The sequence below is a fragment of the Strongylocentrotus purpuratus genome, unplaced genomic scaffold, assembly GCF_000002235.5.
Source record: "Strongylocentrotus purpuratus isolate Spur 01 unplaced genomic scaffold, Spur_5.0 spur5_scaffold_10, whole genome shotgun sequence".
Lineage (NCBI taxonomy): Eukaryota > Metazoa > Echinodermata > Echinoidea > Camarodonta > Strongylocentrotidae > Strongylocentrotus > Strongylocentrotus purpuratus.
Genome location: NW_022145595.1, coordinates 675,936 through 694,186, shown reverse-complemented (window position 1 = coordinate 694,186; position 18,251 = coordinate 675,936). Strand labels below are relative to the sequence as shown.

Below are 18,251 nucleotides of genomic sequence, written 5' to 3'. Positions count from 1 at the left end.
CAGAGATTGGAGACCTCATGGAGAGTTACATTCCAACAAAGATGTCTGGAAATAAAAGAACCAGTCCCTGGATCACAAACACCATAAAGAGAGGAGTCAGAAGAAAGCAAAGACTGTACAATAACACCTGATACCAATAATCGAGCCAGTAAAGTACCGTAGCGGATTACCCAAAGTGTCTGATTAATATCAGAGCAGAATATAATCTGAGAACCCAGGAGACATAGTTGCAATAGTAATGTACTGGAACTATATTGTCACCTAGAGTATAGTGATGACCCAGTAAGATACTGATAAAACTAGTCTTCCAGCGCGCGCGCGCTACTCAGCTACAGTAGATCGCCGTCTCTAGATTATATTCTGTAACAGTAAGTTGCTGTGGAATGCTTGTGCGGAATACGCGTGCGTATTATCAGGCAGCCTATGCGAAATACATCCTGCATGCTCGGCCGGCTGAAGCGGCGGATCCAGTTTTTTTTTTAAAGGAGGGGCATGAAGTGTTAAATCGGCGTGGGGTCCAAAAAAATTGAACTATAAGATGCTTTATGGTACATTCTGAGGCATTCCTGAATGTGTAAACTGAACATTTATTTGAAAATTCTTGGCTTTTCCCTGTTTTTTCGGAAGGAAAAGGGGGCATGCACCCCAACGCTCCCCATGTGTCCGGCCCTGGCAGGGCTAGCTAGCTCGACGCGACCCGGCAAGGCTAGCTCTCTGCAGTACGCCCAGGACTGGCGTCGACCGCCGGCGTCGCCGCTAGACCCGCCAGAGCTCGCATACCGTACCTGCAGCTAGCATCAGCTATACAGTTTCAGCTGGTCGGCGCAGCTAGCCTTGCCCTGCTGGTGGTTCCTTGTCTTCACTCCAAAAATATCTACAATGTATACCGTAAGTTTTAAATATGTCTATAGATATTCATCTTAGTCAGAGTAATAATCGTTAAGGACTAGACCTAATATTGTTTGAAAACCATTTGCCTTTGTATTTCATGAATAGTCCCAAACATAAACTTTTCTGTGTGTGATTCTATCGTTATTTGTGTGTGTGTGTTGGCAATTTTTCTACGAAAAAGTGTTGTACAATCAAAATTCATCCAACTTGAGCATACCAAATTCCACTTCACACTCCTATAATTTCAATGCATAAGGTCTAGCCATTAATTAACCGGTATATATCGACGTCACTGTAAAACTCATTGGATTTTCTAAGTTAAGCTAACAAATTACTTTTCCACACATGCATGTAGATTTCTAGGTCTACAAAACAAATACCGGTAGCCTAGATCTAGATCTCGGCCTACTAAATTATAAATAGACTAGAGTAAAGTACCCGGTAATCGGTCAGCTCCGGTTTTCGGCCAATTGGTTGGATACATGGTAAAATCACTTTAAAATACATCGCATAATAGCATAACACATATCCCACACATACCATACCATGCCAGTGTCACTGAAGAACCACATTTGCAATGAAAAATATATCCTAAAATATCACATTTTAGCGATGTAATCGGCGGTCCCGCTACCCAAATCTGAAAAATTGAGTTTCTTACGCGTGTATGTAAGAAATATGGGTACCATAAAATGAGCTTTATTTCAAGTATTTTTCAGATATAGAGCCCGATTTTGTGCTGGTCGCAAGCTCAAAAGTATCTCATCGCATGTATTAAATCAATGCAGCCGCACACCGCGACGCACACACGATATGTCTGTCTAATTCAGATTCCAACTTCCGATCACCGCTGTGCCTGTATTCGGCCAGGCGAGCACCCGGGAGCTCCGGCGTGGGATACCTGCTCCGCCCGCTTGTGCTATACATCAGCGCAGAAACGCACGGCGCGCGCGAGCGCTTCCTATTGACTTTGTACATGCGGCCGTAAACTGAAACGCTCGGCCGATAACCGGCTCCAAAACAGTGAAAATTGAAATGAATATTGTCATGGCAATTCGTGATTTTTTTTTGGGATTCTTTTTTTGTTTAAATAATAATAATATTTGCTTCATGATTTGAACAAGAAATGATAATAAATAGGAAGTAAAGAGTCCAATAAAACCGGAGTGAAGTTAGAAAGATATTCGATATTCGATATTCGATATTCAAAATGCGAATATAAAGCCAGTTTGATATTCGGATTTTCGGATATTCAAAATATCTCAATTCAATACACATAAACATATCTGATATAAGCTTGTTTTAGGTACCCAACCCCTATTGACCGGGACCATCATCTGTTGTCTGATAGATATGAATACAACATACATTTTTATATGAGTTTTATCCCGGTCAAAAGGGGATAAGTCACATATCTTAGCAAAAAAAATACATGTCTCTCTTTAAAATATAATTATTCCATACGCATGCATATATGGGATAACGGGGCCTTTTTTTAGGTACCCATCCCCTATTGACCAGGAACATCTTCTGTTGTCTGATAGATATGAATACAACAAACATTTTGATATGACTTTTATCCCGGTCAAAAGGGGATAAGTCGCATATCATCAATAAAGATACCGGTCTGTCTTTAAGAAATAATTATTCCATACACATGCACATATCGGATATATGGGCCTTTTTTAGGTACCCATCCCCTATTGACCGGGACCATCATCTGTTGTCTGATAGATATGAATACCACGAACATTTTTATATGACTTTTATCCCGGTCAAAAGGGGATAATTCACAAATCTTATCAATAAAGATACCGGTCTGTCTTTAAAATATAATTATTCCATACACATTCACATATCGGATATGTGGGCCTTTTTTAGGTACCCATCCCCTATTGACCGGGACCATCATCTGTTGTCTGATAGATATGAAAACAAGAAACATTTTGATATGACTTTTATCCCGGTCAAAAGGGGATAAGTCACATATCTTAGCAAAAAAAAATACATGTCTCTCTTTCAAATATAATTATTCCATACGCATGCATATATGGGATAACGGGGCCTTTTTTTAGGTACCCATCCCCTATTGACCAGGAACATCTTCTGTTGTCTGATAGATATGAATACAACAAACATTTTGATATGACTTTTATCCCGGTCAAAAGGGGATAAGTCACATATCATCAATAAAGATACCGGTCTGTTTTTAAGAAATAATTATTCCATACACATGCACATATCGGATGAATGGGCCTTTTTTAGATACCCATCCCCTATTGACCGGGACCATCATTTGTTGTCTGATAGATACGAATAAAACATACATTTTTATATGACTTTTATCCCGGTCAAAAGGGGATAAGTCACATATCATCAATAAAGATACCGGTCTGTCTTTAAGAAATAATTATTCCATACACATGCACATATCGGATATATGGGCATTTTTTTTAGGTACCCATCCCCTATTGACCAGGACCATCATCTGTTGTCTGATAGATATGAATACAACAATCATTTTGATATTACTTTTATCCCGGTCAAAAGGGGATAAGTCACATATCATCAATAAAGATACCGGTCTGTCTTTAAGAAATAATTATTCCATACACATGCACATATCGGATATATGGGCATTTTTTTTAGGTACCCATCCCCTATTGACCGGGACCATCATCTGTTGTCTGATAGATATGAATACAGCAAACATATTTATATGACTTTTATCCCGGTCAAAAGGGGATAAGTCACATATCTTAGCAAAAAAAATACATGTCTCTCTTTCAAGTATAATTATTCCATACGCATGCATATATGGGATAACGGGGCCTTTTTTTAGGTACCCATCCCCTATTGACCATGAACATCTTCTGTTGTCTGATAGATATGAATACAACAAACATTTTTATATGACATTTATCCCGGTCAAAAGGGGATAAGTCACATATCATCAATAAAGATACCGGTCTGTCTTTCAGAAATAATTATTCCATACACATGCACATATCGGATAAATGGGCCTTTTTTAGGTACCCAGCCCCTATTGACCGGGACCATCATCTGTTGTCTGATAGATATGAATACAACGAACATTTTTATATGACTTTTATCCCGGTCAAAAGGGGATAAGTCACAAATCTTATCAATAAAGATACCGGTCTGTCTTTAAAATATAATTATTCCATACACATTCACATATCGGATATGTGGGCCTTTTTTAGGTACCCATCCCCCATTGACCGGGACCATCATCTGTTGTCTGATAGATATGAAAACAAGAAACATTTTGATATGACTTTTATCCCGGTCAAAAGGGGATAAGTCACATATCATCAATAAAGATACCGGTCTGTCTTTAAGAAATAATTATTCCATACACATGCACATATCGGATATATGGGCATTTTTTTTAGGTACCCATCCCCTATTGACCGGGACCATCATCTGTTGTCTGATAGATATGAATACAGCAAACATATTTATATGACTTTTATCCCGGTCAAAAGGGGATAAGTCACATATCTTAGCATCAAAAATACATGTCTCTCTTTAAGAAATAATTATTCCATACACATGCATATATCGGATAACGGGGCCTTTTTTTTAGGTACCCATCCCCTATTGACCAGGACCATCATCTGTTGTCTGATAGATATGAAAACAACAAACACTTTGATATGACTTTTATCCCGGTCAAAAGGGGATAAGTCACATCTTATCAAAAAGATACATGTCTCTCTTTAAAATATAATTATTCCATACACATGCATATATCGGATAGCGGGGACATTTTGTAGGTACCCATCCCCTATTGACCGGGACCATCATCTGTTGTCTGATAAAAATGAAAACAACAAACATTTTGATATGACTTTTATCCCGGTCAAAAGGGGATAAGTCACATATCATCAATAAAGATACCGGTCTGTTTTTAAGAAATAATTATTCCATACACATGCACATATCGGATGAATGGGCCTTTTTTAGGTACCCATCCCCTATTGACCGGGACCATCATTTGTTGTCTGATAGATATGAATAAAACATACATTTTTATATGACTTTTATCCCGGTCAAAAGGGGATAAGTCACATATCATCAATAAAGATACCGGTCTGTCTTTAAGAAATAATTATTCCATACACATGCACATATCGGATATATGGGCATTTTTTTTAGGTACCCATCCCCTATTGACCAGGACCATCATCTGTTGTCTGATAGATATGAATACAACAATCATTTTGATATGACTTTTATCCCGGTCAAAAGGGGATAAGTCACATATCATCAATAAAGATACCGGTCTGTCTTTAAGAAATAATTATTCCATACACATGCACATATCGGATATATGGGCATTTTTTTTAGGTACCCATCCCCTATTGACCGGGACCATCATCTGTTGTCTGATAGATATGAATACAGCAAACATATTTATATGACTTTTATCCCGGTCAAAAGGGGATAAGTCACATATCTTAGCATCAAAAGTACATGTCTCTCTTTAAGAAATAATTATTCCATACGCATGCATTTATGGGATAACGGGGCCTTTTTTAGGTACCCATCCCCTATTGACCAGGAACATCTTCTGTTGTCTGATAGATATGAATACAACAAACATTTTTATATGACTTTTATCCCGGTCAAAATGGGATAAGTCACATATCATCAATAAAGATACCGGTCTGTCTTTAAGAAATAATTATTCCATACACATTCACATATCGGATATGTGGGCCTTTTTAAAGGTACCCATCCCCCATTGACCGGGACCATCATCTGTTGTCTGATAGATATGAAAACAAGAAACATTTTGATATGACTTTTATCCCGGTCAAAAGGGGATAAGTCACATATCTTAGCAAAAAAAATACATGTCTCTCTTTCAAATATAATTATTCCATACGCATGCATATATGGGATAACGGGGCCTTTTTTTAGGTACCCATCCCCTATTGACCAGGAACATCTTCTGTTGTCTGATAGATATGAATACAAGAAACATTTTGATATGACTTTTATCCCAGTCAAAAGGGGATAAGTGACATATCTTATTTAAAAAGATACATGTCTCTCTTTAAGAAATAATTATTCCATACACATGCATATATCGGATAACGGGGCCTTTTTTAGGTACCCATCCCCTATTGACCAGGAACAACATCTGTTGTCTGATAGATATGAATACAACAAACATTTTGATATGACTTTTATCCAGGTCAAAAGGGGATAAGTCACATAACATCAATAAAGATACCGGTCTGTCTTTAAAATATAATTATTCCATACACATGCATATATCGGATAACGGGGCCTTTTTTAGGTACCCATCCCCTATTGACCAGGACCATCATCTGTTGTCTGATAGATATGAATACAACAATCATTTTGATATGACTTTTATCCCGGTCAAAAGGGGATAAGTCACATATCATCAATAAAGATACCGGTCTGTCTTTAAGAAATAATTATTCCATACACATGCACATATCGGATATATGGGCATTTTTTTAGGTACCCATCCCCTATTGACCAGGACCATCATCTGTTGTCTGATAGATATGAATACAACAAACATTTTGATATGACTTTTATCCCGGTCAAAAGGGGATAAGTCACATATCATCAATAAAGATACCGGTCTGTTTTTAAGAAATAATTATTCCATACACATGCACATATCGGATAAAGGGCCTTTTTTAGGTACCCATCCCCTATTGATCGGGACCAGCCTCTGTTGTCTGATAGATATGAAAATAAGAAACATATTTATATGACTTTTATCCCGGTCAAAAGGGGATAAGTTACATATCTTATCAAAAAAGATACATGTCTCTCTTTAAAATATAATTATTCCATAACATGCATATATCGGATTATATGGGCCTGTTTTAGGTACCCATCCCCTATTGACCGGGACCAGCCTCTGTTGTCTAATTGATGTGCATATAGCAAACGATTTGAAATGAATTATAATAGGGAATTAATAGGGAATAACTTACATGTCTTTTAATTTAAATCAACATTGTTTATTCTGTCTTTAAATACTTTGTTAAATTGTACACTTGGTTTTTCACTAATATATTTATATTTTTTTAAACTGAAGCACCCTCTAAACCAAAACGTTTTTTTTAGGTTTTAGGTTTTAAAAAATATCCGGGGGGGGGGGGGCTCTGCCTCCTGAACACCTCTGTACCCCACCCGTAAACTGCACCCTGATTGTACGTAACTATACTTACCACGTCGCTCAATATGCGCGCCAAAATAAACATGAAAAAACATATTATGCAGTAGATTCAATATTTTAACCTGATAAATAGCTTCAGAGTTCTGATAATTCATTGTCATGTACGCAAAAGATTAACCAATTCACAGTCATACTTATTAAACTGCAAATTGAGAGTGCTAAAACAATGGGTTGACCCTATCCATTAAAAAAAAAAAACATTGAAAACATTGTTCATTGAGAACATAATTATAGAATACACAGTATACATTGAACTTTAAACACACTATTAAAAAGAGAAGCAAAGAGAAGAGTAAGAAATGAAAGATATAGATAATGAACATGACATGGGAAATTGCAAAAGAACCCAGTAAAGGTTCTGTCGAGGCAATCCCCAGCCTAATAAAATACCTACATTTTTACTGATAAAGAACTAAAAATTCATAGTGACATTATGGCAAAGAAGAGTTTAAAAGGTATAACAGTTATAACAGATGGGATGGATTAATTATTTTGTAGAGTTTGTGAATAAAAAAAGTTAAGTTTTGATCTAAAAGAATTAAGAAACGAAATTGTTTGAACATAATGAGGAAGAGAGTTCCATTTTGACGGTCCTTTTGATTTGAAAGAAAAAGATGATATTTTTATATTTTTCGACATAGTAATTTTCTGGATTTCTGGTATTATAAGTATGCATTTCTGTTTTACATTTAATAATAGAGGCAAGATTATATGGTAATTTGTTATGTTTATGTTTAAAGACCATTAATGAGATACAGTAGTCATACAATTGATATATTGTGAGAAGATTAAGTTTTTTGAATAGTGGTTGTAAAGGAGCAGTATAGTGAGACATTGAACATATTCTTACAATTATTTTTTTGCAATTTCAATAATCTAGGAGCCTGCTGGGATATGTATTGGCCCATACAACTATATTTTGTTTAGATATAGTAGATATATGTTCGACCCATGATAAATGTTCATCGATAACAACTCCTAAGAAATTTGTAGATTGGACACGTTTCATAAATACATTATTCATACTAATATTAAGATTGGTAAATAAATTTTCTGTAATTGTATTTTTGCTTATGATGAAAGTATACAAAGCTAGATTTGGAAGTGTTAAGAGATAACTTATAACAATTAAACCACTGTGAAACATGGCATAACTCCGCATTAAGAAATTGACATAAATCATAAATTTTTTAAAGGATATTTGTGTAATCAGCAAAAAGAATGAATTTTACACTAGGAAAGGATCTGATATGTCGGAAATCAATGTACCACAGGGGAAAAACATAATTGTCAGCGAAATATAAAAGCCACCAAACTCAAATTATGCTGATTGTATTGATGCATTACAATCTATGTTAACATCACCGCCCTTTAATGATAAACATTATATGATGATGGCGATTTTAATCTTAACCTATTTATTTATAATGACAAACTATATGTCGAGATTTCTTGGATATCATGACTTCAAAACCACTTTCCCAAGTACATGTATAACTAAACCAACACAAATTTCTGATAATGCATCGACACTTAAATATTGATAACGTGTTCTCTAATATTTCCAATTGTATGGATCGAGGCATTATAGTTTCCGACATATCATATCCTTTCCTAGTGTTTACATGGGGGGGGGGGGGCACTCGTTTTTCCTAAAGTTCATTTTTCCGAAGGTTCGTTTTTCCGAAGGTTCATATTTCCGAATCATAAATGTCCCATGCCTGGGGGTTCATAATTCCCGAAATGAAAAAGGGTTCGTAATTCCGAACATTTTGTTGCATTATTTCGAAGGTTCGACCTGACTGCTAAGAAAGCATTAATGCTTGTAAGTAAGCAACCAGACGGCCGACGGCTTTAGGTCCTCTCCGAGGGACATGGTAATGAGGATTAATGCCTTACCAAAGGGCACTAGCGCATCACCTTGGTTTCGAATCCGGATTACGAGACCACTGTCCTACTGAATGAGCTATCGCGCCTCCTTCTATATTTCGAAGGTTCTTTATTCCGAAGGTTCTTTATTCCGAAGGTTCATTTATCCGAAGGTTCATATTTCCGAAAATGAAAAAGGGTTCATAATTCCGAAAATTAAATCGGGTTCATAATTCCGAAAGTGAAAAAGGGTTCGTAATTCCGAAAATGAAATAGGGTTCGTATTTCCGAAAATGGAAAATGGTTCATAATTCCGAAAATGAAATAAGGTTCGTAATTCTGAAAATGAATAGGATTCGTAATTCCGAAAATGGAAAAGGGTACCTGAACAAGAAGCCGAGACAGCCCCTCTCCCCATAAGAGATCCACAAGGACTGGAGAGAGAGAGAGGAAGAGAGAGAGAGAGCTAGAGAGACAGATCAGAGGAAGACAGAGACAAAGACAGGGAGAAACATTAGAAGAAAACAAAAGACAATAGGACAATATAAAGGACAAATGAAAAAGAAAAGGAAAGAAAGGAAGGAAGGAAGAGAGGTAAATTAGAAAGAGGGGATAAGATTGAAAACGGTGATAGAGAGTGAAAGATAGAAGAGGGGGGTATCATGATTGATTTATAAGGTGATAAGTTGAGGTCATCTTACCGATCTCGTTTTATTTTCTGATTTATTTATTCATTTGTTCATTTGTTTGCTTGTTGCTTTTTATTTGGTATTTGTCATTGGCTCCCCCTCCGCCCTTTTTTCTTTCCCTTTCTCTCCTCTTTCCCTTTCCCTTCCTTCAATTTCTTTCTCTCTCTCTCTCCTCTCTCGCTCCCTCTATATATAAAACAATGCCTAATTGGTGACCATTGGTCCCTCATGATCCTCTCTTTCTTATGTTAATTGAGAGCTGAGTTGATGAGATAGCCACCTGTCCAGGTCCTTGCAGGGTAATCAATCCCTCTTATAAACTAGTACAGATAAGCTTTAAAGGAAAATGTGCATTTGTTGAAAGAAAATGGGCACCGATCAGATTTTAAAGGGGCATTTATCGGAGGTGAAGGGGGCACTTATCTGAAGTGAAAAGGAGTAACTTCTCTTACCTGAAAAGAGTCATTTACCAGAGATGAAAAGGGGCATTTATGAGAAGGGGAAGGGCTCCTTTTTAATGGGGGCACTTTTCATTGGGAAACTGGTCGCTTATTAGAAAGTAATATGGAATCAGAAGTATTGATGGGTACAACTATAAGGTGACACCAATGTGAACATCAGAGACATAGTAATGCATTTGGATTACTTTTCACTGGTTTCTCACAAATAATACATTGATACTTTATCGGCATCGTTATTCTATAGCATAAGTCTCTTACGTGATCGCATTTTCAATTCTTCCTATCCAAGGCGTTCGATGTCGCTCATGCCTCCGATCAGGATTATTCACTTTTCCTCACCATTTTCAGTCTGTGCAAATATTCGCCCGTCACGAGACCATGTCCACGAGATCGCTTCACACTTACAAGCTAGTATATCAATGATTGGCGACCCATCTTAGGTCTTCGTTGATGAAGATTTTACTCCCTTTTGACGCTATCGAAAGCATTTTTTATTGAAATCAATGTACCACAGGGGAAAAACATAACTGTCGGCGAAATCTAAAAGCCCACAAACTCAAATCATACTGAGTTTATTGATACATTACAATCCATATTAACATAACCGTCCTTCAATGAAAAACATACATGATAATGGGCGATTATGATTTCAACCTATTCAATCATATGGAAAAACCATACAGTCGAGATTTCTTGGATATCTTGACTTCAAAATCACTTTTCCCAAGTATAACAAAAGTATAACAAAACCAACTTAAACTTCTGATAATGCATCAACACTTGTTGATAATGTGTTCTCCAATATTTCCTATAGGAACGAGGCATTATAGTTTCTTACATATCAGATCACTTCCCAGTGTTTACAAAGTCATGTACCCCATATTTCTAACATAGTCAAGCCTGATATTCAGAATAACATATTGGGTTCACGTGATATGTCAGAAGATAATTTAGCTATAGACTCAAAGCAAGTCTGATAATCACTGACCGGTCTGTAATTCTTGACAATAATGATGCTAATGATGGTTGTAACAAGCTAGTTTATATAATTATGACTTTATGTGATATCTATATTCCATTGAAATCACCTTCCAAGTCGAGTTATAAAAAAGTACCTGAATCCTCCTGAATCACTAAGTCTATACTTAGATCGATTAACCGGAAAAATAGTATTTTACAAATATAAATAAACAAAAACACATGAATCTAAACTAAAAAATACTTCCAATTGTAATACCTTGACATCTGTAATACATAGGGCAAAACAGAATTATTACTCTACCCAATTCACCACACATAAAAAGACATAAATTCAACCTGGAACATTATCAATAATGTTCTCAGAAAAGGTGAAAAGAAACAATTCGAATTAAGTAAGATCGTCTACAACGGAACCGAAATAAAAGACCCTCTCGGCAAAGCAGAGGCATTCAACTTTTCGGTGTGAATTAGGGCCAGGCCTTGCCAGTAACATCCCTGCTACAAATAACTGTTTCCACTCGTTCCTAAGAAATTCAAATCCTCAATCATTATTTGTTGTACCTGTACATGAAACAGAGATTATTGATATCGTGAATAACTTAAATGTAAACAAAGGTTCTGGTTATGTTATTTCAAATTATCTCCTCAAAACTAATATCCATGAAATAGTCTCTCCGTTGACATTTGTATTTGATATGTCTTTAGTAGATGGCATAGTACGAAGCAAAATGAACATTGCTAAGGTAATACCAGTCTTGGACATGTCACTCGGGGGACTTGAAACTCTCTCACTGATGAGGGGTTGCCACCCCCACCCCATCGACGCCTCTGGCCCTAAGTAAGTCCAGTCAGACAATCAGAGCACGATACGCCTTCGGCGCTAAAGTGGGATAAGAGGGAGGTAAAGGAAAGTAGGATATCAAAATAATCATTGAAAATAATTAGGATGATGATGGGAATGTAATGAACGAACATGACAATGCAGGCGAGGAAGATAAAAGGCTACACGGTACCGTGTTTGGGCTACCATTTGGCAAAGCGAATAAAATCCGAGCGATTCTGTCAACAAACACCTTCTATAATATTGAATAGTCAAATAGCTGAAGCTGGTCACGAAAACAACCAAGATGCCCATTGAAGTAAGGTTCCTGTGTTAATTAGGAAAAAGGAGTTTTGTTTTGATATCAAGCTCTAGTATAAACGAACCATTCTTTCTTTTATCACGAACTATGTTTCAAATATGCCCCATCCTCCCAGAACAATGCAATTCATCAGTGTTTTCTTTAGTCTTAAATTATTGTCCCGTAATATTGTGCATAAACAGATTAAGTGTGAGTGATATTTCAATCCCAGTACAAGGCTTTAACGATGGATTTACCTGACCTGTATACCAATAAAGTCCTTTATCAGGTAAGTATAGCCACACATCTATTTTTTTAGAGCACTGGGCTTATACAAACTGCTGTCGAAAGATTAGTTTTATTTTTTTTTGGCTCACGCTTTTGACTTCCGGACTATCATGCAAGTATCAACGATTTTAAGATCATAAATTGTTTTTGCTCTGTTAAATGATAATCATTTCATGTCACGGTTACATTGCAGTCGGAATTATTACCTATCTCCAAGTGACGTAGAATGGTCGTTTTTGTAATTTTTTAGAAACATAATTTTCTTAAATCTAAAATGATTGTTATCTAGATGATAATTGATAACAATATTTTACAATGTACGGTGCCGAATCAAACCTGCTGCTACATCGCAACTTACCGCTTGACTTAGATTCGCAAGGAGAGGCCCGGAGGTAGGATACAAAGAACGAATACGATGAAATTTGTCACGGAACAGTACGTATAGGATGCATTCGTAAAGAATATCTTATTAAATTCGGGAACATGTCCCATCAAAAACATATCATACCTCACTCCATTCATCGCGTTCATTATTGCCGTCATGATGTAACATCGTCCAGCAGGTACACAAGATACCCTATTGTTTCCCCTCTTGCTGGCAATGGAGATGCTGTCTCCATTACGTCACCAGTCAGCCCATCATAGCAATACCAACGACCTGCCTCTTTGAAGATGCATGTGAAGTGGTCTGCTTTGTGAATCGTCATACCCTGTAACGTGTACCTGTAATTTATGTTTATAATTTCAGAAAAGGAATGAAGTAACAGAGAAAATAAATGGTCAATACATCCTTAACGCAGAGGTCTAATACAGCGCGGTTTACATTATGAGTCTTGAAATCTGCTTTAAATTTACATGTAATGTGATAGACGGTAGAAAAAGCATGTAATCACATGTTCATTGAATATCACAACAATAGTTCATACTGTACTCTAAAATAAACATGTAATCAATATTCCTTCTTCATGGACATTTAGCTGAATACATTAACAATTGCTAACAAATGCTAAGTAGGCTATTATACCAAGCTGAAAATCATAACTTCCTCCAACCTATTTGTGGGTATGATTTTGAGCTTGCTATAATCAGCCAATATTGCTGCTAAAATAACTTATGTTTTGAGGGACAACAATCATGTTTTAGTCTCGAAATGGCTAGTGGCATAATTTTTATGTGCTGTTGTAAAATACAAAATATAGCAAATGACTTCTATAATCCATTGTTTTAACGACAATACCTTGCGGTTCCTAATGAAACGTTGTGCTGAAACATAAGGGTAACTCGGGCTGCACCCTTCGTTCTGGATTGATAGATGATAGGACTAAAGCACAGGATTGGTGGACATATGAAGTGGTCGAATTGTCGCTCTTCCCACTTTCTCTCACCCGAACAGCGCCTGTAAATTGATATCATCATTAATATTTGATATTAAGACATGATCATACATTTTCGTTCTCACAAAATAAAACAAAATATTCCAATGTCCTTGTCATTCAAATGGAATACAGTTTCAACATACAATATATTAGACTGGTGGAAATTATTGAATGATCGTTCTTAAAATATTACAACTAACTCAAATCACTATTTTACCTTCAAAGGTATTTTCACACAGGAAATTTTGCTAATCGTTTTGAAATTTCCGTTAGTGTACATGCAGAGCAGAATGTGTAGGCTGTAATTTTTAGATAATATCAAATATGTGCTTAAAAATTGACATAGGCCTACTTGCAGCCTGTATACCAAATACGCCAGTTTGTAGGAACAAAAGTTGCAACGTACAGTGTTATATATAAGAGGTATGACCAAACTATTTAATAGCGAACACCTTTGTCAAATAGTTTTTTTTTAATTTTTTCAATTTTTGTAATGTGCAAAAGTCCTGATGAGTTTATACTAGTACTCGACGTAAATTCAATCAATGATTAACGTACTCTCCTGTGGCAAGTGGTATGTGGCATTGGTGACACGGCGGTGGGGCAATCCAGCAGTTTAGCGCATCTTGCACCGTGCCTCTCTTACCGTCATTTGTAGACCTGTACATGTTTTTAAAATATAGTTTTAGTTCTATAATACTTTAGATAAATTGTCAAATTATATTCCAGTATTTATTTTTCCTTTTTGCGTGGTGAAATAATCTACAAATGCAATCAATATGTTAATCGATCCCCCGGAAATGATTTCTTTAACATGAAGGCAGTGTTAAAAAAAAAATCTTCTATTGTTATCATTATTATTTGTTGTTGTTGAGGGGGGTGAAATAATGACGATTTACATTGTAAGTATTCATCACAAAATTCCTAGAATCATTATATAATGTTTTCATACAGTGTTTGTTCTTTCTCTAATGGAGAAATTTTGTGATATCTTTATTATAATGATATTGATAATAGGAGAGTGGTGAGAACCGCTTGTGGTCATTATTTGGCGTGATCAAAATCCCTACCTGTTCATATATCAATTGTGTTACATACCAATCTTGAACTATTGGCTATAACGTTCTATTTATTCCAACTTCAATTTATTTATGCCAGGTACGTTGGTCTTACCCGAGTTCTATGGATATGCTTCTCCTTGTCACGACGGCTTGTCTGCATGTTGGGCTGGAGCACCTCGATGTCTGCGTGTTCGCCTGGAAAACGTCCAGATGTCGTACAAACATGTAGAATTCAGACCCATATGCGTCCCATGTCTGCGGTGTGTACATCTCGAGTTCAAACTGGCAAATTGTATGTAGCCACTCTAGTTTAGCCAGGGTCCACTCTTTCGCGACGCATAGGTCAGCAATATGCAAGATTCTTCTGCTCTTGATGTCAGAACTCTGCATTAGTGTTTCTCGTAGCACGCTTTGCTGCTGGTTAACTTTGGCGAGTATGACCATGATGTTGTCTATTGTACACGTGTTTGCTAGTGTGACATCTTTTCCTTTGTACTGGATTCTCCCTCCCCACCTTGGATAATCTCCGCTCCGCCGCTCTCTTTCTGCTTTACGGCATTTCTTCTCTTTTGCTTTTTTCGCTTTACCTTCCTTTCTGTTAACCTTATTGTCGTCGTGACGCTTCCTTTTGTTCCATTCTTCTTCAGGGTTCGGAATATCTTCTTTTCGTGAAGTTCTAGCACGTTTCGAGGACTTCCTGTTTTTGACGATGGGGATGTCTGCGTTTTCTTTGTGAGGGGGACACTTTTTCTTTTTCTTTGGCTGCAGAATGTCTTCATCACGAGGTGAACGGAAGTACTTTCCCTGCCTTCTAGGAGTGGAAGTATTTCTGCCTTCCGCTTCCACATCGACCTTTCCTTTGCTAGGTCGCAACTGTGTCTCCGCAACTCGACCCCGTACGTTGCAGTACGCAAATCTTATGAACTTTCCAGGAGTCAGCCTGGTCCTTCCCCCGGGAACGGCGTCCTTTTTCACAACACCAAACCAGTTCTCCACAAGAGAGTTTGTATCTCTATTGGGAACGGGTGGGTCGAACAGGATCAACTTTTTTGCTGGAACATATCGGGTCAAGTCGCCGAAAGTGACAGCACTCCACAATGGATACACGTGCATAAACCCATCCAGCAGCATTGCAGTTAACCCAGGTGTGAAGTATTCGTTCCCAACAGCTTCTGATGACTCATGTCGTACTGCATGCTCCTTCTCCTCCTTGAAGGCTCTCCACCAAGGTGAACTCTCGCGTATCGCCTTAAAGCGATTAACGACCGTCTTATCTTTGCATGAAGTTGCCTCTGTACTGGTGCCCTGAAGATCATCGATATCACTAGCGCCCTTGCGTGATATTTTCCTCTTCAGGATAGCCAATGATTCGGCCACTGCCGATGTCGCGAACTTGCTGTCCAGAACTTGACAGAAGTGACGGAATGTCTCCCTTGCCTTGCTGACATCGTGCTCTGTCTGAAGTAGCGCAAACACATGTAGGCAGAACTGCTTTACACCGTGGTCTTTGGTGTGCTCCTTCAGTCGCCTGCTCACATCTTTCAACATGTGGGCCGCACATATATGGGGGTATGTGAAACTTGTTACCTTTCCTTCTGACAGTTCGCCTTGCACAAGCTTCCAGGTTCGGATGAGGTACGTCTTCGTTTCTTCGCTATTGAAGGCATGGAGAACAGATTGAATCAAGGCCCATGAAAAATCAACCTCGACCCTTCTTGGCAAACCAGCCTTCAATTTCTTTCCTTTGGATATTGTATTGACGAACCTGGATAGAAAATGCTTTATTTCAGACGCATGCTGATCGTTGGTAAGCATTTCCGCGACGGGGATGCCAGACCTTCCAGGTATAGGATTTTTCATAACTAGTGCATAGTACAGCACTGCTTTCTTTTGTCCAGGGATCTTTTTTATGATGGACCCTGTAGCATCCAGGTAGAGGACTGGTTGCTGCTTCTTGGCATGTCGGATGTACAAGTCTAGCTGGTCATCGAGATGGAGGTGTACCTTGAATGGGTAGATGCTAAAGTACTGAACGAATCCGCCATCGGTGTATTGACCATTTGGGTGAATATCCTTGTACACCTCCTGCAAGAGTTTTACCTCCTGCAAGATGTCATCGTGGATTTTGTCCTTGTTCCTTCTATCTGCCAATATTCGCCGAAGTACTTCATGGGTAGCGCATGCACTTAAATTACCTGCCTCCTTTTCCTCCTTTGTCATTGATGCTACTGTCCGGTAGTACCACTTCGTGACCCCATCTTTCTCAAGCTCTGTTGCAACTTCCCCTCTTCTCTTTCCTTTGATGTGCCTCTTTTCTCCCGTTTCTTCACCGTGGTCTACGTTGCCCAATCTGTTCACGTCGACCCTTATCTTTTTCTGGCTTGTCGTCGGCTTCTTTCCTATAATGAACTTGTATTTGCAACATGTTTTGAATTTACAAAGACATATTGCCTTCGCATATGGCATATTATGCTTCCGGCTTCTTGGCAGCTTTACATGATTGTATTTGAAGACCGGGACACAACCTCTGTTAACATCTTGAAACTTCCTCGAATACAGTTCCGCCCACTGTCCCTGAAGATTGGACTTTTTCCCCGTGGGCTTGATGCTCTTCCACTCTTCTTGATTTAGACTGAAATGCCATTCATTGTCAGTACTATCGTCATTTTCGTTGTCAGATGTTTGTTTTCGGGGATACGGAAGAGTTGCATCCACACTGGATGCTCCGGGTGAATACTGCAAAGAATCCTCTTCTTGAGTGTCATACAGCTTTTCGCTGTTGGTCATCGAACAGGGTGGTGATGGGATAGGTGAAGGAGGGTGAACGATTTCATGTGCGTCCCTATCGTGTGGTGAATTAGCTCTGAAACATGCATCATTTCTGTCGGATCGTTGACCTTTATTTCCACTTTGTTTGGTATTAGTTGATTGGGTATTTAAGGTTACAGGGCACTCCGTGGTGCGGTCTTGGTTTTCTATACGATGCTCTTCCTGGATGTTTGTAACCTTGTCCCGCAGATTATTGGTGTTGAACCGCCATTGGTTGTAGAGCCACTTTCTGTTTATGAGGGTGTTCTTTATCTTCATTGCTTTTGCAATATGCGACCATATTCCAGTCACTATTCTATACCCTTCTTCGTGAAGACGATGGAAGTTTGGCCACGAAGCTAGAACGTTAGCTAGAAGATCATGGTTGATGCGACCAGGAACTTTCATCTTGAGCTTGGGATAGAACCTTTAAATAGACAAACAAAAGTA

The 18,251-nt window shown here is 38.0% G+C and overlaps 1 protein-coding gene across 1 annotated transcript; it reads right to left on the bottom strand.

Moving 5' to 3' along the window:
* Nucleotides 1–11,631: 11,631 nt before the first annotated feature.
* LOC105443451 lies at nt 11,632–16,167 on the bottom strand. Its single transcript, XM_011676603.2, has 5 exons — nt 15,106–16,167; nt 14,491–14,592; nt 13,794–13,952; nt 13,065–13,279; nt 11,632–12,027 (listed from the first exon to the last, which is right to left on the bottom strand). Exons 1-4 carry the CDS (start codon nt 16,122–16,124, stop codon nt 13,096–13,098), a joined length of 1,464 nt encoding a protein of 487 aa, XP_011674905.2. The 5' UTR covers nt 16,125–16,167; the 3' UTR covers nt 11,632–12,027; nt 13,065–13,095.
* Nucleotides 16,168–18,251: the final 2,084 nt, after the last annotated feature.

Excerpts from the sequence above, each read along its gene's own strand:
- LOC105443451 (XM_011676603.2), bottom strand. The coding sequence starts at position 16,124 with ATGCTGCTGGATGGGTTTATGCACGTGTATCCATTGTGGAGTGCTGTC. Across the intron at positions 13,953-14,490 it reads ATACCACTTGCCACAGGAGA|GCGCTGTTCGGGTGAGAGAA; the intron begins GTACGTTAATCA and ends ATCAATTTACAG. Across the intron at positions 13,280-13,793 it reads GTTTCATTAGGAACCGCAAG|GTACACGTTACAGGGTATGA; the intron begins GTATTGTCGTTA and ends CATAAATTACAG.